Consider the following 17,472-nt stretch of genomic DNA (forward strand, 5'->3'; position numbering starts at 1 on the left):
ATGCCAAACTAAGGGTTTGGAATAGAGAAGAACTGTAGGAACTGACCCCCACATCCCAGAAAGAAGGGGTCATGTGTAGCAGGAGTTCCAATAGGTCTTAATAACAAAAACACAGTCAGATACTAGGAGGGAAAGTGAAAGATCACAGAGGCAGAGCAGCCAGCCACTAGAGAGTTTTTACCTCTACCAAGGCTCAGACCAAAGGGCCATCCTGTTTCCAGAATAGTCAGACTGAATGCAGACTCAGACTCTGAGCTCCTGTTTCCTCCTTATATTCCTCCCTAGTTCTGGTATTAAAGGGCCTCTATGGCTAACTAGTGTCGTGCTGGGATTAAAGGTTTGTGCCACCACTTCCTGACCTTTATGGCTAGCTAGTGTGGCTGCTGGGATTAAAGGTGTTTGCCACCACTGCCTGGCCTCTATGGCTGACTAGTGTGGCTAGCTTTGCACTCTGACCTTCAGGCAAGCTTTACTTGTTGGATCATAAACAAAATATCACCACGGTCATGGGATCCAGGGAATGCCACCACATTGAGATTAAGGGAGCTGTGTTGTGTAGTATGGCCAGTTTAGTGCACATTTGAAAAATGGGATGAAATTAGAAAGATAGGGCAGTAGGGAATTTGGACTTAACATGCTTACCAATTGAAAAATCTTCAAAAAAATTAAAGTAGGGTAGCAAGAATATTTAAATTATAGAAACAACTTATAAATGTTCAAGTCCGGATATTAATTAGGTAGTCACTGAAGTCTTTGAGAGGGGGAATACTAACGGGTTGACCAGCAGTTCTGGGAAGAGTACAGTTCTGGAAGGACAGAGGGAAGACCACAGTGCGCAGGTGGGATCCCTACAGCATTGCTGAAGTTTTTCATGTGCTTGCTTGGACACACATAGTATGCATCTGTCTTAGAAAGATTGTGATCTTGTTTCCATTGTCAAGCTCTTCAGTTCCACGTGTAATAGAGGAATGGGGGTGTGTTGCGGATCATAAAAGAGCCTATGAAGTTCTTATGTTGTGTTTTAATTGTATTACCAAATGGGAATTAAACAGAGAGAGAGAGAGAGAGAGAGAGAGAGAGAGAGAGAGAGAGAGAGAGAGAGAGAGATTCTGTGATCAGATAAAATTTATCCTGATAAATCAGGCCCTAGAGTCCAGAAAGAAGTTAGTAGGAGGTACACTATGCTGGGGATGGTGTGGAGGTCAGTGTAAAATTAAACCTATAGATGGAGGGAATTGAGACTGTGGCAACTTGCTAAGAGGGCAGGCACCTTAGTATTAAATTTATTCTTAGTGTCCCTGACATTAATCATGGACTGCTTACCAGGATTGAAGTACAGTAATTGCTCTTTATTTTTCTTTCCCTTTTTTTTCCTTTTGCATTCAGAGATACATATTATATGACCTTGCAGTCAAAACAGCTATGTAGGGGCCGGAGAGATGGCTCAGCGGTTAAGAGCACTGACTGTTCTTCCAGAGGTCCTGAGTTCAATTCCCAGCAATCACCTTGAATGAGATCTGGTGCCCTCTGCTGGCGATCAGGCAGAAAACTGTATATACATAATAAATAAAATCTAAAAAACAAAAAACAAAAAAACAAACAAAAACCCAAAACAAACAGCTATGTAATTTAGCTTTTTGACAAGCATCCTCTCCATGATGCCAGCCAAGTACTTAGGAATGTGGGAGAGAGAAGAGTGATTCCAGTGAGTGATCAGAAAAGATTGCCATGGCTGATATTGGAAGTGATTGATTAAGAGGAAGCTGGGTAGTGGGGTACAAATAGAGTTTGCTAGCAAAGGAAAATGAAAGTTCTTGACAGACTGTGGTGACCACCAACAGAGACAGCAAAGCTAAGTGGCAAGCATGAGAGGGCAAGATGATAAATAAAGTCTGCTTTACTGACACCTGAGGCAGCAGTGACAATTATTGTTAGAAATGCTGCTCTTGCTTTGAAAGAGGATGTCAGTGAGGAGCATACAAATGGACTTTGGGAGCCCACTCCACATAGAGGGATACTCTCTCAGCCTAGACACACAGGAGAGGGCCTAGGCCCTGCTCCAAATGATATGACAGACTCTGAAGATTCCCCCATGGAAGGTCTCACCCTCCCTGGGGAGCAGAAAGAGTATAGGATAAGGTGTTGGGGAGCAGGGAAGGAGGGAAGGGAGAGGGAACTGGGATTGACATGTAAAAGAAGCTTTTTTCTAATTTAAATAAAATGGAAGAAAAAATAACTGGAACATCTTATATGTTTATTGTATATATTCAGAAATTTTAAAATATGATCAATTATTAAATAAAAAAAGAAAAAAGAAATGCTGGTCTTGGGAAGACCAAAATCTCATTACATACAGATTTAGGTTGGGGTATTAAGTTACCTAAGAAAAGGGGAGAAATGTTGGGGAGTACTCACATTCCTGGGAAGAAAGCCAAGAAAGACAAAGATATCTGTGACAGATAGATGGAAATATCTGGGAAGTATGGTCCCTCATGGGGATATAGCGATGATACAGCATTTGTCTATCATGTATAAGACCCTGGTTTGATCCTAAATACCAAAACAAAGAAAAAAGGAGCATAGATCCCAGGAAAGGGTTTCTTCTTTCAGAGATCATTGTTGAATAGAATGGAGTTCTGTAAAGGTGGTTGTGGCTATAGCTGCTTGGAAACAGTTTAGAAATGTTTGCCGATAGGGGATTTGTAACAGTAGGCCAGGATACTTCCTCAAGCCTGGTCACACAGAAAAGGACAAAAGTGCCGGAATGAGAGGGCCAAGGGAAGGTATTTGGCTAGTTTTTGCTTTAAAGGCCAACTTGCTTGTAGGGAGGCTAGATAGACAAAGGGAGGAGAAAAAGTGTTGGTGTCTTTGTCTATTCCAGCTGTTAGAGCCAAGTACTGAGCACCAGGAAGCTGAGAAGCAACAGAAACTCCTTACAGTTCTGGAGGCTTGCATGGCTGAGATCCAGGCAGATTGTATAGCTGCCTTGAGAGCCACAGAGAGAGGGCACCTCCTTCCTGTGTTTCACTGGATGCGAAGGGACCAAGAAGCCTCTAGAGCTTCCTCCAAGAAGCCTCTAGAGCTTCCTCCGTCAGCACTGTGTCCCAGTCAAGAGGCCTTCATTCTCATGACCTAATGTAATCCCAGCGGGCCCTGCTTGTTACTGACTTACAGAGAACAGAAATGTTCAGGCCACATGATTGGGTAGGAGAGAGGAGACTGACCAGATACTGCAGAGGGGACAAGGCAGGAAAGAATAATTTTATGGAACCACTGGACACAGGGGGATGGTGGCAAGATGCTGTGAATCACCATTATCTCTGTAAACTTGACTACGTAAAATTGGGGGAAAATTAGTGATTTGAACATTTGAAATGTTGTAGAGAGCAAGACAAAGAGATTGTGAAGACTTGCAGGACAGGTAAAGATCCACACGAGATTAAGTAAATATCCCAAACTTAGATTGGTGGGGTTCTTAGGGAGAGAAGACTTGAACCCCAGCCTACTGAGTGGATTGCTTTGGGTAGGGGTTAAGATGGCTGGGGGCTGGGGGCTGGGGGCTGTTCATTTAGTAATTTGAATGAACATAAGTCAGTCAAAGAATACACACCACTGTAACAAGTATCACCTTATCTCATAACCATATTGTGTTATACACTTTTATTTCACCTAATACAGCCAGGATACCCTTTGTGCTATAATCAGGGTGAGAGTTAATCACATTTTCTGTTTTTTTGTGCTGAGTTTGAAATCCATTGTCTATTAGCCATTTCAAGTGCTCACAGCTTTCCATGTGGCTGTTGGCTGCCATGCTGTCTTATGTCTCAGGCCAGTCTGAAGTCTTTGAGGAGGCAGAAGGCATTTTCTATCTGTGACAGCATCAATTTGTGTGAATGTTGTGATAATGGAGATGTAGCTAACTGTCCTGAGTTCTCCCCAGTGAGAAAGCTTTTGGCCCTGGAGACCTCTAAACAGTTATCGAGAGATAGTTATTCATAACCTTCTCTCATCAAACAGCTTACCCCGAAACTAAATCAAATTATTTGTTAGGTAATTGTTAGTAAAAGAAAAGAATCCCCACTATTCTTCTACATAATGATCTCACATTAAAATATGGGACATTTGCAGTCTGTCCTGATGACAAGGCTTATAATTCCCACTACTTGGGAGGTTGAGGTAGGAGAAAGGCAAGTTCAGGTCCTGCCTAGACTACAGAGTGAGTTCAAGACTAGCTTGGGCAGTTTAGTGAGACCCAGGCTCAGAAAGGAAAAAGGCATATGTGAAGCCCTGGGTTCAATCCCCAGTACGACAAATAATAATTGCATTTTTCAGCCTTTATCTTTTATATGGCATTTTACTCCCCCAGTAGTATCTTGCTGTTGAGCCCAGGCTGCTGTGAACATTTCATCTTCCTCGGTCTTCCAAGGCTTACGGTTATAGCTATGTGTGCTGCTGTGTCTACTCCCTTTCTTCTCTGCTAGTACACAAAGTAATGTGTATTACACCCGCCATGGCACCCCCATCCTCGGCTATCCTCTCCTGTACCTCCTTCATGCCTGTTTTTATATATGCTTTTTAAATTTGATTCTTGCACAACAAACCAGTAAGGTATCATCCCCATTTTCATAGGTGATAACTTGTTTTTGCAGAGGATCCTAAGACCTGGGCTTTGGCCTTTGGTCTGTTTTTCTGCTGTGCTAATCAGCTTTGTCTTCCTTATGTGTAGCAAAAAATATTTGAGGATTTTAAGAACCCAGAACGTTAGCCTCTTCCTACTTCATTGCCAAAATTCTGTGTAATTACTATAATGCCTGCTCCCCCTTGCTGTGCAGTTACTAGCTCTTTACATTGACAGTTGACCTGAGAAAGAACCGGAGGTTCACCTGTGGGTTTCACACTTTGTATTATCATTTTCTTTAAAACTAAATTCTATGGGTTCAGTTCATCGTATGAACATGTAGTTAGTCATGTGGAATTAGAGGGTTTTTTCCCCCAAAGTTATTTTGCTCCCCCCTCCCCCGCAAGAACAAAACCAAAACTTAACATTCTAGAGGAGTCACTTGTTGTCAAGCTACTCATATCATCCTGAAATATTTTCTGAAGTTAGGCATGAATGAAGGCAGATACAAAGCTCCCTCCTTGTCATATGTATGCCTGTCACTCAGGAGGTACAAAAAGGAGAATCTCTGTGTGTTTAAAGCTAGCCTGGTCTACTCCATGAATTTCAAGCTGCAGGGCTACATGCCAAAAATAGCAAATCCCCCCCCCCCGTGTCTTTTAAGTAGTAGAATTTTCATTTTAAATTTTGGGGATTTTTATTGTTGTTGTTTCTGCCTTGAACAAAGAGTTTTGTGTACACGTTGGTTCATCTGTGTAGGCTTTGAATGCCTACACAGATTTTTCACAGCATGGTTAAAGACATGTTTTAGGCCTAATAACACAGGAGGTAGTTATTTGACATGTCTCAGGTCTGACTAATTTGTATTAAATGTGATTCTAGAGTCTTGATAGCCAATCCAAAGGAGCTGCATGGACTAAAAAGGAATTATGGAGCTTCAAAATATTTGCATGACTAATGATGTACCAGTGAAGCTGTTGAGTCACATGGCTGAATCATTATCCACACCCCAAGGTGACAGCATCATTGCCAGCCAGGCATATCACACATTACATTCATTTCAGCAGTTCTTACCATTCTTCAATTATTGACAGCAAAATGGTGATTTTTTTTTTTTTTTTAATGAAGTCTCTGTGACTCTACTGCCTTCAGTGACTCAGTGATCTGATGTAATGACTTAGGACCAGGACATTTTAAGGAGATATATTTGAAGTAAAAGTTTTTATCTAACTTTTGAAAAGTAATCATGCCCAATCACTCAGCCATTCTGTTTCTATCCCTTCTTATTACCTAAAAACATCTTCCAAGATGAATGATGCATATTCACAGAGTTGAGGCCAAGGGAAGTTTGTAGCCACAAATGAGATGAGTTCATCAGACTTTAATAAACAGGGTGCTGTGACTGCTGGGGGAAGTGGCAGTAGCCTGAGGTTGAACCCTTGTAAGGTAGTAGATGTCCTTGCAGTACTTTTTGTGTCAGGTTGTAGTGGCCTCTGAGCAAGCTTGAGGTTCTGACCTTTTTGTGATTGTCAGAAATCATGTATAGAAGCCTTCCTAATTACTCCCTGGCTTTTGTCCTATTTTTGTGGGGCAGATGGAGAGAACATAAGCAACTCTTTGATCTTGAGAACATTTGTATTTATTGGTGTTTCAAGACAGGGTTTCTCTGTGTAGCTTTGTAGACCAGGCTGACCTCAAACTCACAGAGATCCCGCCTGCCTCTGCCTCCCAAGTCCTGGGATTAAAGGTGTATACCACCACTGCCTGGCTGTTTTACACATCTTAATGGTAAAATCATGAATGCTTGTACAAGTGTCTCCTTTTCACATTCAGAGTTAAGGCAATTCATGTATGAAGAGCCTAGAGCAGTGTGAAAAATGGAGCTCATTTTGTTTGGCTTTGACTGCATGGTTAATTGGATCAGAATACCTTGAGTTTGAGCTGGTGACTCCACCAAGTAGGTGGTTGGAATTTAATGGGAAGGAAATCAGAACTGTACATGTTGGTTGCACTCAAAACCCTTAGAGAGAGAAATAGAAAAACAGTTTTCTCCCACTTAAGCTATTTGTGGACTTTCTGGCTTATTTATTTGCTAAGTTTCCATGGAAATAGTGGGTTTTATTATGACATATTTGTTCATACATGTATTATATATTGTTCTAACTCTTCCCTATCCCCTATTCTCAACTCCTGCTCATTTTTTGTTTCTCTTCCTCCCTCTATTAGTTAATGCTTCTGCTTTCATGACATATGTATTCCATTGCCCTCTTCCATTTTACATCCTCCCCCTCCCTGGACTGGAGATACAACTCAGAGGTTAAGAGCATATATTGCTCTAGCAGAGGACTTGGGTTCAGTTCCCAGCACCCACGTGGTGGTGAAATGATCTGTGTGAGGTAATTATTGACAACCACTCTGATTAAGCCAATGAACAATTTTAGTCCTTTTTATTGATGGCTTGTGGGAGTAGGCTTGTGCCTGCCTCTTGGTGCCTAAACTCAGGGGTACAACATAAAAGACAAACACAAAGACTGTAATTTGCATTGAAGTTAGATGAGAGTCTGAGTAGCCTTGAAACCACCAATTGGGGAACAAGTGTTCAAATGGTTGAGACTATGGGGGACATTCTTATTCAAACCACCACAGTAAGTTTTCAAAGTATAACCTAATGATACTCGGGACTTCACTGGCCTCTTTGGTCATGTGACCTTTTTCACTTCTAACTTTATTAATTAGAATCTTCTCTTTGTTTTAGTTTGGCTAGGGCTTTGTCAATCTTGCTTAACTTCATTGGATTAACAACTCTTTGACTTTGTACCTTGCTCTTTTATCACCATTTATCAGTAGCTGCCCTGGTCTTTGTTATTTGCTCTCTACCACCTTTGGGTTTGGTTTGTTCTGGTTTTTCTAAAGCATTGATGTGCATCATTTGCTAGTTACTTGAGAGCTCCCTGCTTTTCTAATGCTTTTGTAATTTTTAACTCAAAGCTCTAAACTTCCTTTTGAAAATTGTTCTAGTTATATCCCAGAGGTTCTAGTAACTTGTTTTCATTTGATTCTAGAAAATAAAAAATGTTCCTTGTGCTTTCTGATCATTCTGGAATGTGTTTTTCAGTTTCCAAGTACCTTTATAGCTTTTTAAGCTTTAGGCCAAGAGTGTTGTCTGCTTTAGCAAAGCTTCCATGGGCTTCTGAGAATGTGTACTCTGTCTGTTGGAGAGAGTATTTTGTGTACAACAGTGGACCATTAGATATACGGTAGAATTTAACTATCAAGTTTCTTTGATGATTTTTAAAATTTTGATGATTTCTCTTAGCAGTGCTATAAGAAAAGGCCCCCTGTGCCTTGTGGGTTTGAATTCTTGGCCATGCCATATTTCCATGGTGTTAATTCTGTGACTAAATCTCTTACCCAAGAGGACAGTCTATCTCAGGGTTCCCTTTGAATCTCTAACCCAAGATCTTTCAGTATGGTCTTTTGGAGGGTTGGGTTGCTTTTATTTCTACTATGTTTCTGTGTTCTGATTTGTGCATCTGTCGGTTTTGTATCCCTCCCAGGTACTGTGGAGGGTCTTGGTGAGTAGCTCTCATTGGCTCAAAGCTAGTCCACTTCAGGAAGAGAATCTGGGTTAGATGGGTCCTCTGCCTCCCACTCCCCATTGTGTTCAGCACTGTATTGCTTCCTCTGTCTGGGATTACTTCTCAGAGTTTCCCATCTTTTCCTCTGCACTTGTTAAGCGCTCTGTCTTTACCTGTGTGAACTCCCAAAGCTCTTCTCTTTCACCACTTGCTCCTTTACTTTTCTCCCTCCAGCTCCTTCCATGTCTGGTCTATTTTTTTCTTACTCTAGTATTTTTACTTCACCAGTCACATGGAGAGAGCTTCCAGTTTGCCATCTTACCTGGAGTCTTTCTCCTATGTCACTAGTCACATGGAGAGACCTTCCAGTCTGATATCTTACCTGAAGTCTCCTGGACTTTTTCTTTAGAACTGTTTGGGTTGTTGTGCACTTGTGAGAGGTTACCTAATTACATGCTTCAGGACTTCCTGTATCAAAGTCCTGACCCTGTGTTTTAATAACTGAATGAATTTAGCCTCCTCTTCCATACCTCAGTAATCTTACAAAATGGATATGGTAATGGTACCTGCTTCTAAGGATATTAGTAGGAAACTAATTATCTCATACTGTGTGAGTTTACAATCAACCTTTGCTTACATAATGGCGCAACACAGGTATCATCTGTTGTTATTGTCTGCTCTGTGAGTCATGAGTGTTAATAATTTCTATTTTACACCTTGTGATTCTGTTCTAGCTACTCTGCTAAGAGTGAGGATGAAACAGTTGCCTGCAGCGACAGTTCGCCTCCTGTCCAGTTCTCAGATAATCACTTCCGTGGTCAGTGTTGTAAAAGAGCTCATTGAAAACTCCTTGGATGCTGGAGCCACCAGCATCGAAGTTAAACTGGTGAGTGCCCCTGTGAAACAAATGCCTGTGAAGCACAATGAGCCTGACAGATTTTCCTGTTAAATTGTTGCTTTTTTTCCCAGGCATTGGACACTTTGAAATACATTTTAAAGAGTAGATTGTAATTTAAACCAAGATTATAGTAACACTAAAGGAATCACAGAAGAAAACTTAGGCTAGATAAGGGGCCTTTCACCCAAACACTCAGTTGAATGTCTGTTTTCTTTTAATGTGTGTCCTTGGTTATTTATATGACTTAAATTCAGTTTCTGAACACATAGCACACACTTTGCAGTGTGCATGCTGCCAGGACATGCCTACAGTACCTCACCGTGAATTCAGACTGTTGTATGTTGTGAATTATTCCTATTGTACATACTAAGCTTTCTGCTCTTATAGACACATACATATTCAGTTATGAAAACAAAGACTTTAAATATTATCCTACCATCATTCTTCAACATGTAAGCACGTAAATCTCTGTTTTTGCAAATTACTATATTGTGTTAGGGTGTTAGGTTTTGTTATTTGCTGTTTTAGTTAGTGATTACATGAATTTTGGGTTTGGATTAGCATAGCCTTTCTAACAATCCCTGAAATGGCCCTGTTTTAGGTACTTCTCTAATGCTGTGAAGTGACACCATAAACAAGGGCATTTTTAGAGAAAGCATTTAATTGATGGTGGGTAGGTTTACAGTTTCAGAGGGTGAGTCCATGACCATCATGGCAGAGAGCAAAGCAGCAGACAGGCATGGCATTGGAGCAGTAGCTGAGAGCCTGCATCCTTGTCCTCAAGCAGGAAGCAGAGAACACTAATTGGGAATGGTACCGAAGGCCACCCTCTGAGACACACCTCCTCTAAGGCCACACTTGCTAGTCCTTCTCCAAATAAGTCCCACTGGTAAGTAGGACCAAGCATTCAAATATATGAAATTATGAGGGTCATTCCTATTCAAAACACCACATTCCACTCTCTGGTCCTGTATTAGTCAGGGTTCTCTCTCTGTCTCTCTCTCTTTCTCTCTCTCTCTCTCTTTCTCTCTCCACAATCACACACACACACACACACACACACACACACACACACACACACACACACAGAGAGAGAGAGAGAGAGAGAGAGAGAGAGAGAGAGGAATTTATTGGGATGACTTATAGATTGCAGTCCAACAATGGCCAGCTGTGAATGGAAAGTCAAAGAATTCAGTAGTTGCTCCGGCCCACAAGGCTCAACTGGTCTTCTGTATATGCTGGAGTCCGGAAGAAGTAGGCTCCAATGCCAGTGAAGGGATGGATGTACTTACAAGGTGAGGGCAAACAGGTGAAGAACGAACACACACCCTTCCTTCTCTCATTGTCCTTATATAGGCTTCCAGCGGAAGGTGTGACCAAGATTAAAAGTTTGCCTTCTAGCCTCAAGGTCTAGATTAAAGGCGTGTGTCTTCCTTCCTCAAAATCCAGAGCAAAGGCTTGTTTTCTCCTTGCCTCAAGATCCAGATCACAAGTGTTCCCTCCATTTCTGGATTATAGTTCATCCATATAGTTAAGTTGACAACCAATAGCCATCATGGGTCCCCAGAAGTTTATAGCTATATCATAATGCAAGATACATTTACTTCAACTTCCAAAGTCCCCATAGTGATGGAGGAAGTCCTTCTGTGTATATGTCTCTCTTATTGGTTAACAAATAAAACACTGTTGGCCAGTAGGGAAGCAAGCTAGTTGGGACTAGGAGAGAAGGAGGATTCTGGGAAATGTAGTAGGGGAAGTTGCCATGTGATCCCAGGAAGAGAGGATGCATAAGGATGGCGTCCTCAGTAAGATAAGTCCTTATAAAATATATACATCAGTAATTATGGTTGATAATTAAGACTGAGCTAGCAAATAAGAAATCCTAGTCATTAGCAGCAGCGTTGTATCTAATATAAGACTCTGTGTGTTATTTGGGGGTCCTAAAGCTGCGACAGAACCCAGGAAGCTGGTCTCAACACCTTAAAAGTACAAAGTTTCTTCTGAGATTCAAGGAAATCTCTTTAACTGTAACCTTCTGTAAAATCAAAACCAAATTACATACTTCTAACATACAATGGTACAGAATAAACAGGACCACTCAGAAAGGTAGGGAGAGTGTATATTGAGGAGACTTTACCAGCAGGGTAAAGTCCAAATCCTGCAGCTCTGTGTCCATGGCCCTTCAGATCTCCCACTCCTCGATCTTTGTTGTCTGCAGCGCACCCCCCCCCCCCGGTGTGTGTGTGTGTGTGTGTGTGTGTGTGTGTGTGTGTGTGTGTGTGTGTGCACGTGCCTGTCTCTGCCTCTCTCATTTCTATTCCCTGATTGCAGTTCTCCTCAGTAGACATCAGAGTTCTGGCATCTTCACCATCTTGGAGTCTTCAACACGATGCAGTCTTTCTTTTCTGGGCTGATGTGCAGGGACTCACTCCCCTGTCACTAAGACCAAGGGAAAACATTACACAGCCCCTTTACTCCTGCTCCTTGGATTACATTTGCAGAAGGTTTGATTCCTTGATGGTTTTCTTTGTTGCATAAGTTCCTTTGCCTTTTCTTTACACAGTTTGCAGAATTAAGCTGGGTGAGGTCTTGCCCTGAGGTCACACCCCCTCCCCCCAATATCTTTCAGCACAAAGCCATGCTCCAACATGATATTATATTCTCTTGTGCTCTTTTGATGGTCAAAATGTGATTATATCTCTTTTTGCTCTGTGTTTGCTCCTTTACAGTGAAGCTCTGCATATCAGTCTTCACTAGTAACCACATGACAGTCATCCTAGACTGTCTTGAAGTCTCTTCTAAGGACATTAACCCAAAGCTCTTCAATGTAGCCTGAAGCAGATTCTTAGGACAGGGGTAAAAAGTCTACATTCTTCACCAAAATATCAAAAGAACTGGGTCTCTAGCCTAGTTGCTAGTATTTGCCTCTGAAACGTCTTGATCTAGGCCTCCATAATGCAGATTGCTTTCAGCACTACTGTATTCCAAGATTGTACTAGGATGACCCAGCTTATGTCTCAGTTACTTTTCAGTTGCTATGAAGAGACACCATGATGTAGGCAATTTAGAAAGTTTAGTTGGGGGCTTGCTTACAGTTTCAGAAGTAAGTGAGTCTGTTGTTATCATGGCAGGGAGCATGGTGGCATACAGGCAAGCACAGTTCTGGAGAAGTAGCTGAGAGCTACATCCTGACCCGAAAGTTGGAAGCAGAGAGAGAAACTGGGCGTGAAGCTTACCCTAAGAGACACAGCTCCTCCAACAAATCCACACCTCCCAACTTGGTGCCACCAACTAGGGACCAAACACTCAAATATGGGCCTATGTGGGCCATTATAATTCAGAGCGCCATAGACCCTAAATGCATTTATGCAGTTTTATATAACATACTTACACAGAGTGTGTTATGAGCATTGGCAATTATAGAATCAGATCAAACCTGAAAGCTTTGAAGTTCTGTTCTAAAATAGCAAATGTTCCTCCATGATTTAATTATGTAAAAATAAGCACCTCTACCTAGCTCATTGGTTTGTAAATATGTATTCATCGTTAATAAGTGGTAAGATTATCTGTATAACAAGGTATAAGTTCAGTTAATACTGGATTTGTATAGTAGAGACAGGTAGAACTTTGGTGAGTAAAAAGAAATTATGGATGGAAAAAGTTTAGGAAGCACTAACAGTGCTTGTGACATATCGCAGTTATTTTTGAATATTTACCCCCTCATTTTAAATTTCAAGCTGAGAGTTATACCCTATATTTTTGTGTCCTCCCTACCTGTGTCTTATCTACCATATACTAGGAGTGTAAGCTTATGTTACTGAAAGTAAGAATCTGGTTTTTAAAAATCTAATTATCAGATATTTCCCTTATTGCTAGTACTGTGACATCATAATTCTGACAGGTATACTCTGTGATAAAATGATCTCACTTTGATGTATTATTACATAAAATTCAGATGGCTATAAATCCCAAGCTTCTCATAAAAATTGTATTGACTATTTTACAAATAATCAATGCTCCTCAAACTTGCCTAAGTCACTTCATTAACTAACAGCGAGTCTGAGATTGGAATCAAATGTCCCTGACTTCAGGTTCCTTGTCTATGTCCATGATCTTAGGGTGTTTGGGGGTACATCAGGTTAAGTTGGGGTATTTGTTAGGTAGTTACCAACCTCTACTCTTTTTTTTTTTTTTTTTGAGACATGTGTTAATAGCCATGGCCTCCTGGAACTCACTCTATAGACCAGGCTACTTTTGAACTCACAGAGATCAGTCTGCTTCTGCCTCCCGAGTGCTGGCACTATGTTCTGCTCATACAATTTCAGATTATAAATGAGGCTTGAGAGTGTCCATACTACATACACTGCTGTACATCCAGAGAGTGTACAACTCCTGCTGCTGCCACCACTGTACCAAGGAACACAATTAATTGTAGGATGTCTGCCCAATTGTGCCTTTAAATCAGCAGTTTTCAACCTGTAGGTTAAGACCCCTTTGGGGGTCAAACCACCCTTTCCCAGGGGCCTCATATCAGATAGCCTGCATATCAGATATTTACATTACGATTCATGACAGTAGCAAAGTTACAGTTATGAAGTAGCAACAAAAATAACTTTATGATTGGGGATCACCACAACATGGGGAGCTATATTAAAGGGTCACAGCATCAGGAAGGTTAGGAACTACTGCTTTAAATAATATGCTATGTGCTTAAGATGTGAAAAACAAGTTTATTGAATTAAAACCAAAGAGTGACTATTTTTCTTAGGCATTTCATATAATTAGTTTGAATAGAGTACAAGTGACCATCTCCTTATATCTGACAGATATCATTTAAGACTCCTAGGGAGGCAAAGATATATCTCATCCTTACTTCCTCTGGGTCTTTACCTTTTCCTCTTTTTTGTTGATCTCTTGAAATGTGTATCTTGTTCTTAAGTGACTCTGGGAGAAATTTTGTTTTTAAATAATGTTAACAAGTCAGTGGAAATGTTCTTACAGAAGTAACTTAATACTGTCACTTAGTCATTTCTTTACTGTTGGCATTGACCACTACTTAGCTGGGTCTGATCCATACACTTAGGCCTGTATTATTCTGATTCTGAACATATGTTGGTATTGTTTTAAACACTCATGGGGATTTTTTATGTTGTTCAGATTTCTGGAGTTATTTATGTTGTAAGATTTACATTTCTCTAGTTGATGTTTTTCTCTGTTGTTTGATAAGATGGAGCAGACGTGCTGTTTCCAGAATGTCAGCCGAATTTTAGATTGAGAATCATGTGAGAACTGAAATCTTAGGAATGTCCTGATAATGCTCTGTATGCCTAGTTTATTTTTAAAACTATGGACCAAGTATTATGTGACTTTAGGTTATTAAAGTGTGGTATCATTGTATAATATGGAGGCATTGTAAATCCTGGAAGATTTCCTGTTTGTAGTTGGCCCTGTGGTGATGTCTGTGGAGCTTTTCTGAATGAGGCTGATGATAGTTGGTGAGCGTATTTAGAATGTGGCATCCATGGCAAGCAGAGTCCTTATAGGAATGTGGTTTCTCTTGTGAATATGCAGCTTAGTATCATAGAATTAAGCAATGGACGGAGTTTGCTTTCTTAATTTTCAAATCTAAAAGAGATTGCCAAGTTAGATATATTTTCTCAACAATTTTCTGTTTGGTGATATCCTATAATGAGAAATTTAGAAAATTATAAGATACTAAATACTTTTTTTTTCAATGAAAGCAACAAGGGAGAACTTGATAAAAATAAGACTAAATAAGCAGGGGGGCTGGAGAGATGGCTCAGAGGTTAAGAGCACTGACTGCTCTTCCAGGGGTCCTGAGTTCAATTCCCAGCAACCACATGGTGGTTCACAACCATCCATTATGAGATCTGGTGCCCTCTTCTGGTGTGCAAGATATACATGGAAGCAGAATGTTGTATACATAATAAATAAATAAAATTTAAAAAAATGGTTGTTGGATTCTTGGTGAGCAGAGCCAGTGGGTTTTTGCTGGTGATAGTGTTTTATTTCATTTGGGGAATTATATACATAAAAGCTGTGTCAGAACTTTTAATTTAAGTTTAAATATAAATTACCACAAATACTTATCCTAGTAAAAAAGTTAATAGAACCCTCAGGAGATTAGCTTGACCTCCTTGTGTGACGATCCTTGTGTAGAGGCACAATTAATAGAGCTAAAAAATAGAAGCTCCTGTTTGCATAGTGTTATATTTCTTTCAAAGTTGCTAAATAGCCAGGTTGTTTAATTTGCACGTCTACATGTGATTACAGTTTAATGTTTTTATGAACTAAAAGATTCCTAACTTTCCATCGTAGGAGAACTATGGATTTGATAAAATTGAGGTTCGGGACAATGGCGAGGGCATCAAGGCTGTGGATGTACCTGTGATGGCAGTGAAATACTACACCTCAAAGATAAACAGTCATGAAGACCTTGAGAACCTGACAACCTATGGTTTTCGGGGTGAAGCCTTGGGGTCAATTTGTAGTGTTTCGGAGGTAAGGAAATTTATATCAACTAAGTTATTAATTGCATAATGACCAAATATTAGAATTAAGAGTAAACAAATTCATTGTCAGAGTACCTTTAGTTTCTTTAACTTATGGTAAAATACACTTAATATGAAATTTACCATTTTCAACAACAATTGGTGGTGTTAGGTACGTTCACATTATTGTGTATTTAGCAGCTATCCATTTCTAGGTCATTTTTATCTTCCCAAGTTACAACCCAGTACTCATTAAACAAAGCCCCTTCCCTCCCTCTTCTCCTGCATCTGGCAGCTACCATTCTACTTTCTACCTCTATCAATTGATTTTACAGGTACTGCATAAAAGTGGAAACATTAGATCTTTTGTGTCTGGCTTATTGTACTTCATATAATGTCTTCAAGTTTTGTGTCCATTATGTTGTAACACTTAAAGGACTTCCTAAACCAGGTGTGTTTATGCCTGTAATTCTAATGCCAGGGAGGCTAGCCTGGGCAACATAGTGAAATATATCAGTATGTATACATTTTATTTATGTGTTCATTTGCTGTTGGATTCTTGCCTTGCTGCTACCTTCTGGTTCCCATGAACAGTGTTGCTTTGATCACAGGTGTTCAAATACTTATTTAGGTTTTGCCATCACAGCTTTTTAGTGAAGTAGCCTTGGTATTTCATAAGATAATTCTGTCTTTAGTATTTTATGTTTTGTGATGATATTATTTATTAGAGGAGGTTGTTTGGTAGACCATTCTCTTGGAAAGGTTGTTTTTTAAAAGTCAATCATTTAACTTTAGCACTTCTTAGAGCCCTTTTCTATCCTAAAATGAGGTTGTGAGTCTAAAGGTAGTCTATAGTATGTGTACTTTCCTGTACCTGCTTGATCAGGAAATCCTGCTCTTAAAAGGCATGCCACTGAATTCGTTTTTAAGTCTATGGAACACACTGTGGAAATCCCACTTTGGTAAATGTAGTTGATGAGATTGAGTTCTGCATCTGTGAATTGACTTGTCCTACCCCATAGATACCTAGGGCCAGAGGGGCTCCTGCAGCTTGAGTCATGTGACTGCTGGGTAGGCATCTGTCTTTTTTTTTTTTTTTTTTTTTTTGGTTTTTCGAGACAGGGTTTCCCTGTGGCTTTGGAGGCTGTCCTGGAACTAGCTCTTGTAGACCAGCTGGTCTCGAACTCACAGAGATCTGCCTGCCTCTGCCTCCCGAGTGCTGGGTTTAAAGGCGAGCACCACCAATGCCCGGCCACCTGTCATTTCTTTAACCCCCAAATGTCAGTGCCTGGCATACTCAGTTGTCAGACACTGTTACTGCTCTGGATTTTATAATTACTGTAACATGAGTCTCTTGTTTCTGTGTATTTCAGTTGTTTTTGATTATATGCCTTGACTAGCCTCCTTTATTAAACTATTACTGTGAAGGTATTGGGCCTATTACTGATTGAAGGTGTCTGTGTGCTGGTAAGGGTGACAGTAACTGTGAGGGTCTCTTTAATTACTGAAACTTTTCCCATAGCCGTGTGTGTGTGTGTGTGTGTGTGTGTGTGTGTGTGTGTGTGTGTGTGTGTGTGTGTATGTTCCAGTTGTGCTAAGGCTAGAAGGCCCTACTCAGTCAGGTAAGAATGATCAAGTGTCAGAAAATAATAGCATTTAACTGAGTGTTTAGGAAAAATTGGCATGAACATGAACTATTGCTTTGTCCTCTCTGGTCATTGAATGTCTGTTTAGGAGCCTGATGTCAGCAGTGTTTGGTATTCCCCAGATTCACTGTAGTGTGTGTGTGTGTGTATGTGTGTATGCACGTGCACTCGTGTGCATGTGTGTGCTTCACTAAGGATTCACTTACTCTAGAGCTCTGTG

At 40.5% G+C, this 17,472-nt stretch overlaps 1 protein-coding gene across 3 annotated transcripts in view; it reads left to right on the plus strand.

Moving 5' to 3' along the window:
- The window catches only part of LOC100751321 (PMS1 protein homolog 1), an 87,171-nt gene that overhangs the window by 992 nt on the left and 68,707 nt on the right, over positions 1 to 17,472 (plus strand). The window contains exons 1-3 of one of the 3 annotated variants that reach the window (XM_035440939.1): positions 8,951 to 9,082; positions 9,879 to 9,983; positions 15,434 to 15,616. In XM_035440939.1, coding sequence (XP_035296830.1) covers positions 15,506 to 15,616 — 111 coding nt within the window. In that variant the 5' untranslated portion in view covers positions 8,951 to 9,082; positions 9,879 to 9,983; positions 15,434 to 15,505. Of the gene's footprint in view, positions 1 to 8,930; positions 9,083 to 9,878; positions 9,984 to 15,433; positions 15,617 to 17,472 lie in introns of those variants that run through there. The other 2 variants (XM_027396832.2, XM_027396831.2) reach the window with 2 other exon arrangements.

Source organism: Cricetulus griseus, chromosome 2, assembly GCF_003668045.3.
Source record: "Cricetulus griseus strain 17A/GY chromosome 2, alternate assembly CriGri-PICRH-1.0, whole genome shotgun sequence".
Classification (NCBI taxonomy): Eukaryota; Metazoa; Chordata; class Mammalia; order Rodentia; family Cricetidae; genus Cricetulus; species Cricetulus griseus.